This window comes from Tenrec ecaudatus, chromosome 5 (assembly GCF_050624435.1).
Source record: "Tenrec ecaudatus isolate mTenEca1 chromosome 5, mTenEca1.hap1, whole genome shotgun sequence".
Lineage (NCBI taxonomy): Eukaryota > Metazoa > Chordata > Mammalia > Afrosoricida > Tenrecidae > Tenrec > Tenrec ecaudatus.
In genome coordinates, this window is record NC_134534.1 from 76,787,986 (window position 1) to 76,808,829 (window position 20,844).

Consider the following 20,844-nt stretch of genomic DNA (forward strand, 5'->3'; position numbering starts at 1 on the left):
GCAAGGTCAGGATGTAAGAATTAATTGTTCTTAAATTGGAGCCAGGATTTAAGCACAAGATTTCTTGAAAGCATCAAAGAGTAAGAATGTCATTTTGAGGAGTAAAGTGTCACCTCATATGCATGTGAATGCTGGACGAAGAATAAGAAAGACTTCATAAGAAGTGATGTATTTCAATTAAGGTGCTGGTGAAGAATATTGAAAGTACCATGAACTGGCTTGGACGAAGTATAGCCAGAAAGTTCCTTAGAAGTGGGTATTGTAAGACTTTGTGTTTTATACTTTGGACATATTATTAAGAGAGATCAGTCCCTATAAAAAGGACATCAGACTTGTAGATAACCAACACAAAGGAATATCCTTAACACGATGATGTGACACAGTGATTGCAACACTGGGCTCATCCATGGCAATAATTGTCAGAATGACACAGGACTCGGTAGTGTTTCCTTCGGTTGTACAGAGGGCCACTATGAGTTGTAACCAACTCGAAGGCACCTTTAACAGCAAAACAACATTCATTGTCTTAGATTTGGTAGTTCATTCTTAGGTATGGTATCAAAAGCATGAGCAAGGGAAGGAAAAACTAGATGGGCATTTAGATTTAAACATTTTGTACATTAAAGGACATTATCAAAGCAGAAGCACAGCATCAGATAGAATGTAATGAAGCATTTCTATGTCATATATAAGGAGTCTTCAAAACATTTGTGAAAAATGGAATTTAAAAGTGATAGAATTTTCTACAAACGTTCCCCAGTCCCCTTGTATGTGTTAAGGGTCTATTATCCAGAATATATAAAGAATAATTACAATTAAAAACTGCTACAGCAGAATAGCTGAACAAAAGACAAAGGACTTGAATGGCCATTTTCGCAAAGACTATAAGCAAATCACCAACGGGCACATAAAAAATGTTCAACAACATTAGTCACTAGGGAAATATAATTAAAAACTATAGTGACATGCCTCTTCACACCCACTAGCAATAATAATTTAAAATGACAGAAAAAAATGTTGGTAGAATATAGAGGAACTGGACCCTCATATATTGATGATGGGGATGCAAAATGGTATAGCCATTGTAGAATATAGTTTAGAGATTTCCCAAAAGGCTAAATGTAAAATTGCTATATGGACAACTAATTCCACTCCTAGCTATATTTCCAAGAGTAATAAGAGCATATTCACATGCAGAATTGTGCATAGATGTTACTATGACTTATAATAGCCACAAAGTGGGAAACAATGCCAAATCTATCAACTGATGAATGGATAAACAAAATGTGGTACATAAATAAATGGAATAGTACTTAGCTGTAAAAAGGAATGAAGTAATGATATGTGCTAGAATGTTGTTGAACCTTGAGAATATGATAAGGAAAAGGACATAGTCACAAAAGCCACATACAGGATGCTTTCATTTACATGAAACATTAACAATTGGTACATCCATAGAGACAGAAAGCAGAATGGTAGTTGCTAGGGTCTAGTGGGGGAGAGAAAGAAGTGACTGCTTAATGAGCATAAGGGATCTTTTAAAGTAAGGAAAGGCTTTAATCCCGATAGAGGTGTTGGTTGCACACCACTGAATTTTCCACTTTAAAAGAGTTCATTTATATTATGTGTTTCATCTCAAAAAAGAAAGAAGAACAGAGGGGAAGGAGGGAAGGAGGGAAGGAGGGAAGGAGGGAAGGAGGAAAGGAGGGAAGGAGAGAAGGAAGGAAGGAAGGAAGGAAGGAAGGAAGGAAGGAAGGAAGGAAGGAAGGAAGGAATTTCTATGGGAGAAAACAAAACAGACTGGCTTGACTTCTCTGAATAAACACTAGGTGGGTTAACAGGAAAAGATTCAAAACTAGAACGAATGAAAAGAAAACAAAGATGAAGTTTAAATTCTACATTATTTTTCTCACAACAAGTGTTCATAGATCTATGGCAAAATATGTGGAGGTGGTATTAAATCAAGAAGGGGTGAGAAACATTACTTTAGAAGCTTTTGGTTGATTAAACTGTGGCCAAGACAGCTTCCTTGAGATACACCATTAACTAATCTAGTCTTCTGTTCTTACAATAATGAGAGAGGGTGAAAGTGAGAAAGCGAATATCAAAGCCTTTCTAATTTCCTTAGCAAGGGCATGCAACTAAGCATAAAAACTGAAAGCCTGGGGAAAATTGCTGTTTATTTCTTGCAGAAAAAAAAGTGGACAGAATGGAAGGCCAGCTAAGTTGTAAATTAGAATTTACTTTGTACCTGATACCACTTAGAAGGAGAGATAGATGCTTTAGCAGTGTCCTACTTTATTGTTTCGTTGGCATTCGAGGCATGTGAATACTACCACGATTCACCCTTAGACTTCAGTTGCTAAGACTACTTTCAGAGAACACTAAATTATTTCCCTCTTTGTCAGTAAAATACTTAGAAGCATATGAAAATGAATTCACCATAAACGGCTTTCATTCTTGGTTACTTTTGTATGACATTCTTCAATGCAATGCTAATTTCAGACAGTTCAAGGTGTCTTCTAAAGTGTTTGACTCAGAGAAATAACTTTTAAGAAGACTGTATTACCTTGGTATAGAAAAGGGATATAGATTTTTGTATATTGCACTTGTAGAATACTTTTGTTGTATCAAAGTGTGAAAATTTTACATATGTGTGTGTGTGTGTGTGTGTGTGAGAGAGAGAGAGAGAGAGAGAGAGAGAGAGAGAGAGAGAGAGAGAGAGAGAGAGAGAGAGAGAGAGAGAGAGAGACTGGGTGATTTTCAGAATAAGACCACCAGGTGTTCTTCCTAGTCTGTCTTGGTCAGGAAGCTCCACTGAAACCCATTTGGCATTAAAGCAACACACAAATCACCACTATCAGGTGGTTGGTGATTGCACATGAGGAGTATTGGCTGTGAATTGAACTCACATAGAAGGCAATCATTCTACCACTGAACCACCAATGTTCCCCCTCTATCTACTAGGGAAGGCTAGCCAACATTTTCAGTGGTTAGGATACTCAGACACTTGGCTTCATGGAGTGATCGCTGAAGATGTGCGTGCTACAGCAAAGTGTGTTGAAGAGAGCAGAGGATGCTTGGCTATCAATTGGAATAGGGTATGAGGTCTTAAAGGCTTGTATTCAAACAAGCAGTCACCTAAGTGAGGCGTCAACTAAGTCCACATAAAAGAAGCACACCAGCCTGTGTGATCCAAAGATGACAAAAACAAAATCCAAATAAAATGCAGAGAAAGGTATAAGAGCTTAAATTGTGAACACTGAATTTGGAGAAGGCTGTGGAGGACAGTGGGAGCCCAAAATCCTTCTGGAGAGCATCTGGTCAGATTAAGCCTCTGGCAGATCCCTTCGAGCCACAGGCAAAGGATTAGAACAGCTTTATTATCAGACAGAGATTATTGTAAACTTGATTATGGTGGATGGAACTACAGTATAATATAATACCTGGTCAGCAGCCCTCCCTCATGACCAATCCTGAATTTGCTTTAGGTTTAAATATTTCTTATTTGTTTTGTTCCATGACAAAAATGTTCTCTATGGCTATTTAAAATATTGCTGGTGGTCTTTTCTTTCTTCCTCTTTATTTTTATTAATCATCTTTGTTTTGTTTTCTATTGTTTCTGTTACATTTCCCAGTTTATGAAGCACAAGAGTGTATATGCAGAGACAATAACTGATGCAACGTATTATCAGGGATGAGGGGGGAGATTGCGGGGAATTGGGGAGCATATAATGAATGTAGGAGTGGGGAGGGTGCATTAGAACACATTGTGATAATGTATAAATATATATATATATATATCTTTTTAAAAGTGACTTAACTGTGGAAGTGTATGATATGTGAATTTTATATCAGTTAAACCATTGTGGAAGAAATATTTTAGGGGCTTAATGAGAAATTATTACTCCAATAGTAGCTTGAACAAGTGCTTAAAAATGTATTAACTTTACCTACAATAGAAATTTACTTAATTTGCATAAGGAATATCAGAAATAACTTTTTATTGGTAAAATAATTGGTATTCAAGAAATACAATTGCCTGGAAAGCTGGAATATAGAATGTTCAAAGAGTGAGTCGTCAACAGTGATCAAAGCCATCAATTACGTCAAGACTCGGTAGGATCTAAGTGGATATGATATTAAACAGATCACTGCTGACCTCTTGGAAAGTCTTTTCTACAATGGCATAGAGCAGTGGGCCTTGCAGTCATTCACAACTGAGAAAATGGGAGGTAAGAAATTGAACATGGTGAGCCTCCAATCCTTATAAAAAGGTTTTCACATAAAGGGGAGATATTTTGAGTGCTAGGAGGTAAAATGCTCACCAAGATGGGTGTCAAAGATAAATTTTCTCTCTCTCTCTTCGGTGACTTTGCTTATATATTAAGGAAAAGGAGCCATTGGGAGGAAGAAACTGTGAGGAAGATGAAAAAGATGAGGTGTGTGTGTGTGTGTGTGTGTGTGTGTGTGAGAGAGAGAGAGAGAGAGAGAGAGAGAGAGAGAGAGAGAGAGAGAGAGAGAGAGAGAGAGAGAGAGCACAGAAGTGAGATGAAAGTAGAGATAAAGAAAAAAGAGGGAAATCAAAGAGATGTGTGTGAGAGAGGAGAGGGAGAGTGGAGAGAGAACACAGAGAGGAGAGAGATGTGAGGGGAACTAAGAGAAGGAGACAGGGTTGGGGGAGAGATAAGGGGAAGAAGAGAGAAGTGGAGAGTGATGATAGAGAAAGGCACAGAGACAAAATACGTTGTACACTCTTTTGCTAGTTTTCCTTAATTTATCATAATGCACAGTGTAAGTACAGAGTTTTATAAAGTGTACTTCCAACAAAATAGAACTTAATTTTCAAACAGCACAGTTCTAAACAACAAAAAACCCTTGATTTCTTCCCCGTGACATGTCTCCCCATTTCAATATAATTTTCAAGATCTAATTATTATCAACAGTCCAGAGTGCACCCTTCAGGACACCACTTATATAGATACAAGTATACTGTCTCTTTCTTTGGCTTGAATGCATACAGAAGGAGACAATACCATGGGTACTACTGTAGAATACATTGTGTCCAAAGAATATGTGTTGTAAATTCCAAAGTCTATGCTTTGGTCAATACTATTTTTGAAAGAGTTTTTGTTCTGTTAGTGAGACAGGATTCGACTGAGGTATGTATTAAATCAATCTCTTTTGAAGTATTTTGTTTCTGTTAGGTGCTGTTGAGTTGGTTCCAAATCACAGCAATTCTATGTTCAGCAGAAGGAAAAACTTCCTAGTCTTATGCTATCCTCAGACATCGATATTTAAACTCACATTTGCAACCACCGTGCCAATAAATTTTCTTGAGTGTTTTCCTCTTTTCTGTTGATTCTCTACCAAGCATGATGCTCTTCTCCAGGACTGGTGTCTCCTGACTACATGTCCAAAGCATGCGAGAGCCTCCCTTCTAAGGAGTCTTCTGACTGTACTTCTTCCAAGACAGATTTGCTCATTCTTTCTGTAACCCATGGGATAGTTACTATTCTTTGCCAACAGCATAGCTTAATCTTTGCCAACAGCATAGCTTAAAGACCTCAAGTCTTCTGTTGTTCTTATTGATTGGCTGTCCAACTTTCATGTGCACATGGTAGTGGGATAGCCCTTTCCTGAAGAACTCTGCCCTCGTTGATTGGCACTACATGAAAACGGTGATTTTAGCATCCTTGAGGGACTCAAAATGTGTTCTTTTAAAATGATCTTTGAATTTTGAGAACAAAAAGAAGTGTGAAGGGACAAGATTAGAGCTGTAAAGTAGATGTTCCCCAGTAAAGCTCTTGTGGGATAGTCTTTGTTTACTACTCTTGAAGGAGCAGGTGCACTATCCTGAGGAAAAAAAACCAACACAGGACTCCTCAGTGCCATGTTCCTGCTTTTTTTCTCACCAATGTTGTTTTCAATTTCCTTAACACTCCTTTATAACAATTCCCCATAATTTTTGGTATCCTTTGAGAAAACCTATCAATGTTATCCTTGGGTCATCCTCCAAACCTGTCACCCTAACCTTCCACACTCAGCTCTCTGCCTTGAATTAACTGGCCCAGCAAATCAGAAACCACTGTTATGATCGTACTTTTTATTTAGGGCACGCTAATAAGACTAATCCAAGTGCATTACAGAAAAATACTTTTTTGGGTAGTTATCCACTGATTTCAGAAGCATGTTTAAACAAATTTTCTTTGCAATAAACTCATGCCTATATTGACTGGAACTTATTAGCAATACTGTTTTACTTACTCTTATATGTAATAAGATTTTTTTCCTAATGTGCAGAAAGTAGACATATACATTTTGATAAGAAATAAGAAAAAAGATATGAGAAACTAGGGAAAGCCAAGGTTTCATAAGATACATTTTGTAAATTCATTCATGTTTCATATGCTGAGCCACACCCTTCCTTGTATTCTGTGGTGGTAGAATAGAAATTTTTGTAAAAAGATAAACTAAATAGCTTGTGGTTATTTGCTTGAGACTCATATTAGCAAATTGGAGGAAATGTGTTAAATTCTACAAATAAATTTTAGTGACCCTAATGGAGAAATCAATATTCAGTGAGCATTAGTAGGTGCCATCTAGACTGCTCCATCTCATAGTGACATTATGATAATAACCTAGTCCTGTGTCATCATCACAATTATTGTTACATTTGAGCCCTTTGCTGCAGAATAACTTCATGCAACTAATCTGATGTTGTTATGTGCCATTAAGTCAATTCTGACTCAGCAATTCTACAGGATAGAGCAGAACTGCCCTATACAGTTTCTTAGGCTGAACTCCTCAAGGAACAGATAACCAGGTCTTTTCTTATGCTTAGTGAGTGGATGGTAGGTTCAAACTGCTAACTTTTTGGTTAACAGGGTGTGCTTAGCCATTGTGCTACCAGAGCTGCTTAATTTGTTTATCAATCACCTAGAACAGTGGTTCTCAACCTTCCTAATGCCATGACCCTTTAATACAGTTCTTCATGTTGAGGTGACCCCCAACCATAAAATTATTTTCATTGCTACTTCATAAATTTAATTTTGCTAGGATGTATTTTCATTGTTACAAATTGAGCATAATTAAAGCATAGTCATTAATCACAAAAACAATATGTTATTATAATTTGTGAAGTGTCATTTTACCTCCAATACTGCTGCTTTCAACACAGTAGCTGCTTTTAACAGAGTAGCTGCTTTCAACACAGCAGCTGATTTCTACATGGTAACTGCTCTCTATACATGTTTGACTGGTCCACATAAGTACTTTATGGCATCAACCCTGTCACATACACTTGTATTTGCACGGGTGTATGTGATGGAGTTGGCACGATGATGTCATCATGATGGGTACTCGTATGTGGAACATATCTGCTTGTGGGCAGACCCGCCTGGAGATGGATAGAGGAGCAGTCTCTCAGTTCCTAAGACCATCGGAAATATGTATTTTTTGGTGGTCTTAGGCAACCCCTGTGATAGGGCCATTGGACCGCCAAAGGGGTCATGAACCACAGGTTGAGAACCACTGACCTAGAAGAATGGACGCTTTCTGGACTCCAGTAGATACTGAATGGTTTATGGTTGTTGGTTGCTGTGGAGTCAATAAGACTTAGGTGATTCCTACTGTGCAGCATAAAACTGTGAACTATGATCTTTTTTCAAATGTTCTGACCTTCCCAAGCACATCGCCAGGCCCGTGTTTGGATGGGTTAGAATCGCCCACTTCACAGCTACTAGTTAAGTGCTTAAGTGTTTGTGTTACTAGGAATTCTTGAACGTCTCATTGGACAAATTCTGTGACTCTCTGAAATGTTAGCTTTGACTTCCCGCGTCTGTCAGGAGACAATGTACCATTTTCTGTCTGAGGATCATTCTGGCCTCAGCTGCTTTCTCTCCTTTCCCTCTGCCTGAAGTTATCACTCTACTTCTCCATATATAGTGAAGAGAGGGAATTAGGAATTAAGATGGGAACTAGTCAATGTCTCTCTTATTAGCTCTTTTGAGAAGGGATGTTGTTAGGTGCCATGCCATGAACTGACCCATGGTAACCCCAGACACAACAGAAGGAATGGTGGTCTGCTTCTACACGATCCTCATGATCTGGTGTGCATCCAACCATCATACTCCATGGGGTTTCTTTCTCTTTAAAAATTATTTTATTGGTATATAAATCACATATCATGCAAGTTAATCGCTCAATAATATTAAGAAAAGTTGTGCAATCATCACCACAATCACTTTCAGAACATTTTCTTCTTTTCAAACTCATTATTAAGTGCCCCAACCTCCCCTGCCATGCCCTTATGCAATTATTAATGCAGTTACTGTCTCTGTAGATTTCTACCTATCATGATTTAATATAAAGCAAATCATATAAAACAAAAACAAGAAATGAGCAACAATGGCAAAGCAAAACAGAGAAGAACTTTAATCGAAAAGAAAGGAGAAAATATTAAAAATGGAAAACAACTTTAAAACAGGTCACAAAGAAATGATGATGGCAACATATGTACAAATGTACTTGATAACAATTGATGTATGGATTGTTGTAAGAGCTGTAAGAGAGCCCAACAAAATGATTTATTAAAATAAATAAATACAAAAAAAAACAGGTCACAAAGGAAATTGAATAATACGTTGCTTCATTTTGATCCAACTGCAACTGCCATGATCAACCTGAGGGTTCTCTCTGTCTGATAGGAAGACTAGTCACAATCCTGGACTATTGTCAGCGGGACTCACCGGAAGTCTAATGTCTATGGAAACACTGCAAATGGATTTTGGATGTCCATCGTCATCCACAGTCTTCTGAAAACTGATGGTTCAGAATTTAAGTTCTGATAATGTTTCCTTCTTAGGCTTTGATTTTATTTACAATCCCATAGGACTTTCATTAGTTGGTGTTTTAGAAGTAGACCATTAAACCTTTACTCCTAATCAACATCTGGAAAACTGCTCAGTATCATCGTAACGCATAAGCCTCCATGAGACTAAGCAAATTGGGACTATCTTTGTTTTAAAATCACATAATGCTTATGGTAGTATCAGCTTTTGCTATTAAAAGGCACTCACAGGCAGAGAGCTAGACAAAAAAATGAGTGATAAATAGCAATAAACAAGGGCATCAGAGATATGAGCAGGATATGTTTCCAAGAATCTGCCTTTTTCCAGTGAAAAGTTTCCAAAGAGTATACTACCCAGGGACAAATGATTGCATAGTGAGTCATTTTGAGCTTTTAAATATAAAATAACAACATCGACAGAGTTCATTCCTCTTTGACACTTATTGTTAAAGGATTTCTTTTTTGCTTGATCATTTTATTGGGGGCTCTTAAAAATCTTATGACGATTCATCAATTGCATTAAGCACATTTGTACCTATGCTGCAATCAACATTTCTAAAACATTTTCTTTATACTTGAGCCCTTGGTATCAACTCCTCTTTTTTTCCCTTCCACCCTAATGAATCCTTGATCAACTATACATTATTTTTGTTATTTTGTGTTCTACACTGTTGGTTGTCTGCCTATCTGTTTCCCTGGGTGGTGGGTGGGCTAGATACTTGACCTTGTGATGGGGTCCCCCTTTCTTCCCCCTCCCATCCCTCATTGCTAGGCCCTACCTTCATGATATTGCTACCCCCACTACTGTTCCTGAGAGGTTTATCTGTCCTGAATTCCATGTGTTGAGAGCTCTTGTCTGTACCAATGAGTGTACTCCAATATAGCCAGATTTGTAAGTCATGGTAGTAGGGGTGATGGTGGAGGAAGCATTAAAGAACTAGAGTAATGATGTACACCCTTGTTGAATTGTCCCTTCCTGTAATCCTTTTGGGGGGTGATGTCTAATTGTCTATTAATGGGCTTCATGTCTCCACTCCAACCCCCCTCATTCTCCAGCCCCCCTCATTCATATGGATATAATTGTTTGTTTGGAATCTTTTGATACCTGATACTTGATCCTGTCGACACCTCACGATCACATCGGCTGATGTGCTTCTTCCATGTGGGCTTATTTGCTTCCCTTCTATATGACTGCTTCTTTAACTTCCTTTAAGCCTTTAAGACCCCAGATGCTATATCTTTTGATAGCCAGGTGCCATCCACTTTCTTCATCACATTTGCTTATTCACCCATTTTGACTTTTGTGTTCATGCCGGGAAGGTGTGTTCTTGTGTTTAGGGAGGCCTTGAGTAGAGGCCCAAAGTCCACCTGCTATTTTAATACTCAACTTATAAAATATATGTGCATTGGTCTCGATCCCTTTCATTATAAATTAACATATTTACATATATGCATACTTATCGCTATACTTCTATAAATAGCTTTTGCTTCCTACTTTTTCCCTCTATTTCCTTTCACCTTCTTCCTGCCCCACGATTATGCTCAACCTCCACTCAGCTCTCAGTAATTCCTCTTGAATACCTTGCACTTGATCAACCCCTACCAGGCCTCCTCATCTTCATTTTTAGACCTCTTGTTTTTCCTTATCCCTGAGATTATTGGCCCCCCACTCCCCCTCCCTGCCCTGTCCTCTCCAATATTCTCCCTGGTACCACTGGTCTTGTTTTCTCCTCAGGATTTTTTGCCCTGCTCTTCCTATATACACAGATATAGGGTGAAAGAAAAATGTTTTCCATGGTACTTTTCTTCCATTATTCCAAGTGCAAAACTGACTGTTTTGTGAGCCTAAATAGACATCATATTTGAAATCTGCAACCTAACATCCTCAGAAGTGATAGCAACAGTTCATTTGACAATATTTACAGAAGTTAATAATATTTTCAGCATATTTTGCCTCAAGCCTACTGTTTCCCAAACAGAAAACCTTTTTTTAATTATGTCTGACAAGATTGTAATAAGTCCCGAAGCTCATTTTCCACAGCAGAAAACTCACAAATGAGATAAGGGAGGACAGGTGCTTATGATCACAGATTCCAAATACCATAGTCTCATCAAAGGGCCATAGAGATCAATAGCTATGAATGGAAGAGGCAGACATAGTTTTGAGGATTTTTTTTCATTAGAACAAATGGTATAATGTGCTGTCCTATTTTCATCATCTTTGACTTGTAATCCAAGTCTTTGTAAGAAATAGTTAGCCAAAGAGCTGAGAGATAACTAAGAATATGAGTAGCCACATGCAAATATTTCACCCAGCAATATTACTCTTCAGAAGTGCCCATCATCTGAAACATGGGTCCCCTAGATCCACTTAAGCAGGGCAGTGGAGGAGAGTGAGTAGCTATTATTAATTTTTAAGACTGGCTGGCAGATTTTAGAGCAGGGATTAACTCTGCATTTTGACTCATGTAGATCTCATTAGTAAGAATGGGAATACAATTGATAAATGATATATTGTCTGCCACAAGTCTATGGCATTGCATTAGATTTGCTCGTTACCTTTCAGAATAAACCATTGCAGGGTTGGAATGCTATCAGTATCGTTTCATTATGTTATGTTTAAATGTTAGAAAAACAATCCAAAACACACATCTTTCTGACCTTGGGCTAACAATGTCATATCCAAAGGGCAATTCATTATTGCACCTGAAAGCTACGTGCTGGATGAAGTGTGCCAGCCTATGAGCTCATTGCAACTGGGTGCAGATATTTATTCTTGCTCCTCTCTGCCAGCTGAAGATTCTAGGACAATGTAATTACAACTGCACTTTTGATTTCCACTTCTTTCAATTAAAAAATTGTAAAGTCACTTTGCTCAAGAACCATCAGCCTAAAAGGTTTTCTGAGTGCTTTACACTGTCATCTCGCTTCCAGATGATCATCATATTCTGTTGGTCGTGGGCATAGTTACTTAGTTTGAGTGCCTAATGCTCTTTCCAACAGTAAATATTATTTGGATTGATGGGTACACAATCACTATATTCAGACGTCTCTCACTAACTTAACGTATAGCTCTAATCACAAGCACAACAATCAAACCAATATGGAATATAGGTTGCTAGCCGCTGCTTCGGTACCAGTATAGCGGCCATGTATAAAGCGGAGTCAGGCATTTCTAAAGAGAAAGTTAATTATACACACCAAAGTCAATGGAACTAAAATATCTGCCAGGAGCAATATAATCCACATACACTGACAGTATTACTCTAAAAGAGTGCTGATGGGAAATCTAAAGATGCTTACCTAATTTGATGAATGCTTTTATTTTTTGTGCCATTTTGCATTGACCAGATGTATAAAATTGCATAAAACCAGAAGCATCACAGAAAAGTCTTTCATTTATTCTATTAGATAAGCGATTGGCTACTGATTAATCAGCTTTTCTCACACAATAAGGTAGTAATAAATACTGCCATCTATTGAGAGCCTCCCATCTGTTGAATGAGGAGGAAGAGGATAAAATGGTCCCCTGGAGGATATTCTTCCAAAGAACAGTATAAGGCATTCCACTAGGCTTTATCAATACACCAATTTTCACAGTATTTATTTAGACCAATAACCAATGGTTTGTGTTTGGTCCCAATTCCAGTGAAAATGGTTCACTCTCAGCCAACTGTCTTTTGGGTTCAGCCTATTTTAGCTCTGAGTAGAAAGCTTGCTGCTGGCTCTGTTAGACGGTGGAGCTACTAATAGGACCCCCATACATATATTTTTAAAGTTGCCCCTGTAATGGAAATTGTTGTAATTATAGCCATCACTTTGGGAGTGTGGGGCGCTCTCTAATGTATCTAACATTAAAAACAAACCCCCTAGATAAGCACCACGCGTTCCATGCAGCCGGTTTGAAGGGTTTGCGCTCTCAGTCTCATATTTCTTACATTTAATCAAATAATTCAAGATGAGTTCCTTTGTGAGCTCGATTCCAGTCGCAACACTGGGTGCTACGTTTTTCTGGTGTGAAGTATTCATCAGGCCCCTTTGGAGATGTGCTCTCAAAAGCAGTTATCACGGTAGCTAGCCACTGGTCCTTATTTTGTTAGAAGCTAAACACATCCTTGTACAACTTAGGAGGCAACTCCAACAATAGAGCTGACTTTCCTGCTTGCTTGGACGTGTGGGTGTGTCGCACATGTTTATCTGAGTGCACTCTTGTTGCTTCATGAACTCCCTATAGAGTTGTTTTGAGCCAGACTCTTACACGTTAGCAAATCCTCAAAAAATAACAGTTGTTAAACAATGTTGCTCACTCTCTGGCAACTTAATGTTAGGTTACCTGTCTTTACTTTCTGTGTACTGATTAAATGCAATTTAATTTCTTACTATGCCATTGATTCTTTCTCCACATCTTTTGTCTTTAAAAATGTTTATATTCTACCTTGTAAATTGTCATCTTTTTTGTATCATTTTACATAGTTTCTATATAAATATCTTATTATACTATATTGTTATATTAATATTATAGCCATACTTCGGGATTCAAAATTCTGTAACTAGCATATTTATAATAAAACGATTGTACATTTTGTGGCTAGCATATTGACAATAAATCTAGTGTATTTACAATAAAACTATTGAATAGAACAACTACCCTTAATTTTCCAACAAGTATCAAGTTTAGGTTTTTGCTGATAAGTACGAAGACATATTGTGACTGCAATCAGAAGCTCCTGTGCCTCTGCATCCTCTCACGCCACCTGGGTGCAAGTTATCCTCCTTGCTCCCCTCTGATTTGCAGGCACTTTAATTTGTCAACTGGCTATCAGAACTTTGCTATACTGACTTCAGTCATTTAAAATCCTCAACTTGAAAGCCTTGGTAGCCCTCCAAAAACTAGTTTTTAGAAGTTAAATGACATGCAAAATAAATCCACAGGTAGAAATAACAATACTTACAAGTGTCCTCTTCTTCCATGAAAATACTGATCACATAACAAGCATACACAAAACCAACCAACTGTAAAAGAAGAGAAAAATCAATATTTAAGATCTATACCAAATGTCAACAATTATGAAGTCTAGCTAATCCAATAGATTAAGATAACCAATGCATAATAGTAATTTCTGTGAATTTGTAATAAAAAACCTTGTATATAGGTAATAATTATATTAAAAAGCTTTTCATTTCTCTTACCTTTATTATATTTTTAAAAGTACACAGGGAGGGAAGAAAATGTCCCTTAAGTTCCTAGATAAGAATGAATTTTAAAAATTCCCTTAAATTCATAGATAAGAATGAATTTCAAAAATCCAGATATTTCACTTAGATTCTGATTGGTACCTATAGTTCTTATGCATTTAAATCAACAAAAATTATTCAGAACATATTTGTCTTAAGTTTAACTATTTATACAGTGAACTGTATAAAAATTCATTATTACTACAACCATAGTGTTCAATAGCTACAAAATGAAAAAAATTTTACCTATAAATTAAATACCATTTGCCCCTCAATTGTTTAAAATGCTTTTGAAATTTAATTTTTATTTAAACACTAGATTAAAAAAATTATGTCATAAGAAACTACATTAACTTTCAAGTCATTATGTAATCAAACAGAAGTAATTATTTTACATGTTATAGTGTAGTGGTCAAAAGAATAAGAGCAGGTGACATCTGGCTGTGTGTGTGTGTTTTCACTTACAATGCTGAGAAGATTATTTCAATTCCATAGGAGCAGAGACACTTCACATCTTCGATATAAAATTGTCAGTGGATCTAGTCTAGCTTAAAATTACTCTGATAAGCACTTTGGTAGGCAAGAAAAATAGATGCCTCAATAGCTTTTAAAGTCTGTTTTCTTGCTTTGGCCTCCACTATTAAAGTCTGTTTCATCCTCACACCCTCAAGGTAAAATAACACTTGGAGAAAATAATTTTCAGACAGTCCCCATGTCAGAGACTGAAGTTCCCAGTGCAGAGATGAATATGTTTGGCATTTCTGAGAACTCTCACAAAAAAAGGTCCTGCGTTTGCAGGCTGTCTGAACAAAATCCAAGAATTCCGAGAGGCTAAGAGGTTAGGGAGTGAGGAGAGTGTCCGATAGAGAGAGAGAGAGAGAGAGAGAGAGTTCCTAGACTGCTGAATGGCTCTCCCTTGTCATTTGAAGCTACACAAGTGGGTACTTCAGAGAATCACTGGGAGGCCTGACATGTTTCTTGTGATTTCGGAGACATAAGGACCTCACACCTGATTCACACTTGAGTAACTAAAAAAATGAGGGGCTGACTAGAGAGCAAGATGGCATTATAAACAACGGCACACAACTAATCTCATACAAAAGTAACAACAATCACAAAACCCAAACAGAAATTGGCATAATCATTAGTATTAGAACTCTGCTTTCCAAACACACATGCTGAACTATGCTAATAAGGAAACAAGGGGAAAAGTGACATATAAACTTCGGAAAATCTTTCATTTTCTACTCACCACCCCAAACATTCTCTGGAGAGGTGTTTGTGATCATATTAAAGCCTGATCTCCCAGATGTAGCCCTGCAGACCAGAACCCCGAATCACTATGGTTTATACTCCGAAGCTGCCTAAAGAACTGACGGAATTTACACAATGAAATTTTGGATATGTTCAGTTATTTACACAACCTATGGCTTGATGTTCCATTCGCTCAGCTCTATACCTCATGGGCTGACGTATTTGAAGCCCATTTGAACCTGACGTATTTGCGAAAACATTAAGACAGCAGATGCAAAATTTCAGGAAGGGCTTTAACTGCTGCTGAACCCCTGGGAAGGCTACAGCCCCAGCACCTACATTCCGAGCTCAAGCAGCCTGACCCATTCTGTTGACACTTGAGAAAGAAGAGGAGGAAGCGAGTTGTGGATCTTCTGCACCACCAGGAAGTTCTCTGGATGATTAGAAAGCCAAGGGGAAAAGACAGCAAGAGCTCCCCCTATCCATCGCGTAGGGGATGCTCTAAGATAAACTCTTCATATTTGTAAATGGGCACTCTGCTGGGGCTCGACTTTTCAACTAGGTGTGCACTGAGCCTAGGAAACCATCCCAGGGTAAAAGCATGGAGTCTAGTCAGGTAATTTCTGAGCATTTGGAATGTCCTGGGTGCATGTGACTTTCTCAATTCCCCTATAAACACAGTGCTTTTTCAAACTGATTCCAACAGAAACTCTCCTTGCCGTTTGCAGGGGCCTCCACTTTGAGCCGGAGGTGTCTGTCAGTGGTCACAGCCCTAGGCTGCCTTCCCTAGGTTCCTCAGGCTGCAGAAAGCCTGAGACGTGAAATATTGAGATGAATGACGAGCTTCAGGTCATCATTGCCAGCTTGCATTCCTGACTCAAGGCCACTGACTGTCTTCTCTTTTCTTCTGCAACCAACCCTGAGAGGTGCCAAGAGACCAGAGAGTGCTTTCCAAGAAAAGCTTACACCCAACTCTCACACAAACTAGGCACATGGAGCCTTCATGTCTAGCTGCTGGCTTTCAAATTTTCTGTTTTTCTTTAAAAACCACAGAAAATAGTTAAAAGAGAGAGGGAGAGTGCATGCCTTAAAAACAACACAAACAAACCCTCTCTGGGTTCTTTACCATATCTAAACACTGGTCTGAGGGGCTATAAAAAGAGGAAAAGTAAATTTACCAAAATCTTTATCTTTAGCTATTGCTCTATCTACAATGGAAATGAATATACAAGCAATCGAAAATTCACGCGAGGCTTCAGTTGACCAAAAAAGGAATTGGTGAACTGGAATATAAAGACAATTGAAATTATCCAGTATGAGGAGTAAAAGGAAAAAGAATGAGAAAATGGACAAATTTGTGGCACACCATGAAAGGGACTAATGTAGACATTACAAGTCACAGTGTCACAGAAGCTGACAATAGAAAGGGGTGGAAGGAAGATCTGGAGAGATGATGGCATAAAACCTCCCAAAGTTGATGATGATGATGTTGACTGTGTGTCTAGAAGTCTCAAGATGATGATGTTGACTGTGTATACAAGTTCAAATAGACTGAAGCAACAAACATCCACTTTGAGACACGTTATAATCAATCTCTCAACTATAAAAGAGAGAACATGAAAACAATGGGGGACCATAGATTAAACACTAATTTGTCCGTAGAAACCATGACGGTCAGAAGACAATGGAATATTATTTAAAGTGCTTGGAAGAAGGAAGTATTAGCCATTCATTCTATATCTGGTAAAACTGTCCTTCACGTGAGGGGGACATTAAGGTAAAGCATTTCTGATTTTTGTTTTGGTATTCTTGTGGGGAGACAGGAGTATGGAGCTGCTCACAGCACCATTTCAAAAGTTTAATTATGAATACTTATATAGATCATATAACTTAAATATACCACACTATATTGAAACATTCTGCTATGATTAAAATTTGGTTAAAAATTTTCTTATTATAAATAATACTGGGTTAAACACGTACGACATAATGCATTTTCTGATTCTCAGCATTTGAATTGTCATAGCGGAGGTGGAAGAGAATTTTTATCATTTTGTAATACATTGCTAACTGTTTTACAAAAGTTGTGTCTCTTATTTTACTACAGCAGGGAATAGCAATGCTTGCTTTGCCAAACCTTTAGTAGTATTAAATATTTTCTTTTAAGAAATACATGCCAATAGGCAAAATGTCATCTCTTCATTTATTTAAATTGCAATGGTTTTAGTTTGCCTAAAATATTACTATATTTCACTAGTCTTTTAACATGTTCTATAGAAGTCCTTTGACCATTTATTAGTATACTTTTCATTTATTAATTTGCATGTAGCCTTATAGGATAAATATACTAAGCCCTTGCTATATTTGCTGGAATTTCCCCACCCCCACCCCACCCCCACTATGTCAGCAAGTATTCATGGTGACTTCATAGTAATGGATCATTTTCTTAGTAACTATATGTTGGAAAGCACCTATCAACAAACAACCCAACTAGTTGCTCTGCTGGCTCTCTGGGGGAGTGGATGGTAGTGGTATGTGTGTGTAAATGATGGACTCTCTTCTACTCATTTCCTTTTGTTAGGCTAACAAATTACCACACATGTACTCACTTAAAATAACAAATGCCTTCTTTTAAGCATTTGCTTTTCTGTGGAGATCAAGTGCTTAAAGGAAATGTGTTGTGTTAAAGGTGACAGCTGAGCTGCCTCTCTTCAGAGAGCTCTGGGGAAAGTCTCTCCTTGCCTCTTTCAGCTTTGAGAGGATGGTCACATGCATTGGCTTGTGGCTCCATCCCTCCTTTATCAAGTCAGCAATGGTGAGCACATTCCTGCCATCTCTCTGGTTTCTCATTTTAGCCCCTCTTCTTTTAATGTAATAGTTCTATTGACCCCAACTGGAAAATCCAAAGTAATCTTTAGATATTAAAGTCACCCGATTATCCACCTTAATGTGATCTGTAACTCTGCCAGGTTGTTCACATGTTTCCGGCATTAGGATATGGGCATCTGTGGGGACCACTGTTCTGCCCACCACATCAGAAAACTCATGTTTTACATTTTCACTAGGATTTCTGCACTATTTCCCCATAAAAAAAAACCTCACTACTATTGAGTCAATTCCTTCTCAGAGGGACCTTAAAGGGCAGGGGGAACTAACTGCCTCTCTGGGCTTCCAAACTTGCAACTTTGCAGGTGTAGAACATCTCACCTTTCTACTGATGTACAATTTAGGCCACAGTAAAGATGGAGAAGTAATATTGAAAATATTACTTAAGATTTAATGTATGAAGCACAATTACAAAATCCTGATTAGAGAAAAAAATTTTTTAAAAAGACTTGCAAGGAGATTTTGAGAAGTTACATTACACATCAACCCATCAGGCCATGCCATCTTTCGACTTTGGGCAGGAAACTACTGTCACCAACCCAGTATGTGCATATCTAACCTGAATCTTATACTTTAACATAGCTACTTATTCATAAAACTATCTTAAACAGCACTTGTTCCAGAGAATTTTCCTGATCATTCAAATTTCGGTTATATTGCATTTTCAGTCTAATTATATCACTGTATGGTCAAAAGTGTGCTTTTTTAAAAGACAAAATCAAGTAAACTTATTTGGATAAACATTTACAGAACTATATTTTGACTTAGTTTCATGTATCACACACCTTTCCCCTACAGTTTGAATGCTCTAGACTATGAAAATATATTTTAGTAACTTTGTTTTCTGAAAAATTCTTTGACACAGAAGGATATTAATTTACTTTCCTTTTCCTAATAAAATTTTTCGATTAAAAGAAAATTAAGGCCAGATTCTTAGTCACAGTTATAACCTTCTATTTCACCCCATTCTGTGAAATATTTCCTCATGGTGAAATGTGAGAATACCTAGTTTTAAAAGAACGGACAATGTATAACCGCAGAAAATCAGGCAGATCTAATTGTTCACTAATGGACTGTAATGTAATGTTTTGATAGATGGTATGAAAGGAATTTTGGCCAGGTAATTGAAATACACATCACCATTAGCCAAAAAATTAAGATGAAGACATGCCATGTGAGCAATATTAGATCATTCTCTAGTCTAGGCCCTCAGACAGACTTATTGTTAGCCCTAGTCTCAATATTATTGTAATGAATTAATTAAAATATTTCCTTTTACTTTTGCTTTATTGATGGGCACACTAATAAAATATTCATGCCCCAAATTATTTTTGCTATCATGATTAACCAATATGCTATTTAATTAATAATGCTAGGTCCATGAGAACCTGTCTAGACATCATGTTAATCACCAATCTGTAGATGGCTGACTGCAGTGTAATTCTTGGTTTCCCAGTATATGAGTTCAAATAGTCCCTGTGGGCTTTCTGCTTGATTCCAACAAATGAAATAAAATGTTTTCTCATTAATAACAAGAACCCAAAAGGTAAATAAAATGGGCCAATTTTCTTGGCTGTCTCTTTTTAAAATAAAGTTTTGTAAGATTCATTCATTTTGAACACACCTTTTCCTCCTCCCATTGAAATAATAATTTCTATATTCTCTCCCATTGCCACCAAGGTAATTCTGTTGATAGATAAGATGTTTTTGAGGCTAGAAACCTTTACAAGAGCACATAACCTTATATTTTTCCCTTGGAATAGCTGGTGGTTAACAGTCCAAAGGTTACTCACTTACCAAACCTGATATCCTTCTCCAGGGCTGGTCTCTCCAGATAATATGTGGTAAGTATGTAACACAAAATCGTGCCATCTTTGCCTTTAATGAACACTGTCTATACTTCATCCAAGACAGAGCAGTTGGTCCTTTCAGCAGTCCATAGCACTTTCAATATTTTTCACCAGCACCATAATGCAAATGCATCAATTGTTCTTCAGTCTTATTCAATGTCTGACTTTCACAGGCATTACAAGACACTGGAAAATACCATGGTTTGGTTCAGGTGTAGCTCAGTCTTCAAAGTAACCTCCTTGCTTTTCAATCTGGTCTGAACCTCTGACAGTTCCCTGCCAAGGTAACCCTGGGGATGATCTTCAGCGAAATCTTACTTGCATGCAATATTAATGATATTCTAGAATTTGAGCATTCTGTTTGGTCACTTTTCTTTGGAATGGGTATAAATATGGATCTCCACCAGTCCTTTAGCCAAATAATAGTCTTCAAAATTTCCTGGCACAGACAAGTAAGTTTTTCCAATGCTGCATCAGCTTGTTGGTGCATTTTAATTGGTTATCCATGAATTCCTAGAGCCTTATTTTTGACTAATGCTTTCTGTGTAGCCTGAATGTCTTTCTGCAGTATTACTAGTTTTGGCTCATAGGCTACCTCCTGAAGTAACGGAATGCCAGCTAGTTGTATTTTTAGTCCCATGACTCTGTGCGCTCTTCCCATATTCTTCGGATGCTTCCTAACATCATTCGATGTCTCGCCTTGAGAATCTTTCAATATTGCAGCTCAAGCTTCATTTTTCCTTTATATTTTCAGTTTAAGATATGCTG

General features: G+C 37.6%; 1 protein-coding gene across 1 annotated transcript in view; it reads right to left on the reverse strand.

Moving 5' to 3' along the window:
- The window catches only part of NKAIN3 (sodium/potassium transporting ATPase interacting 3), a 384,353-nt gene that overhangs the window by 36,690 nt on the left and 326,819 nt on the right, over nucleotides 1-20,844 (reverse strand). The window contains exon 5 of the mRNA XM_075550845.1: nucleotides 13,804-13,864. Coding sequence (XP_075406960.1) covers nucleotides 13,804-13,864 — 61 coding nt within the window. The remainder of the gene's footprint in view (nucleotides 1-13,803; nucleotides 13,865-20,844) is intronic.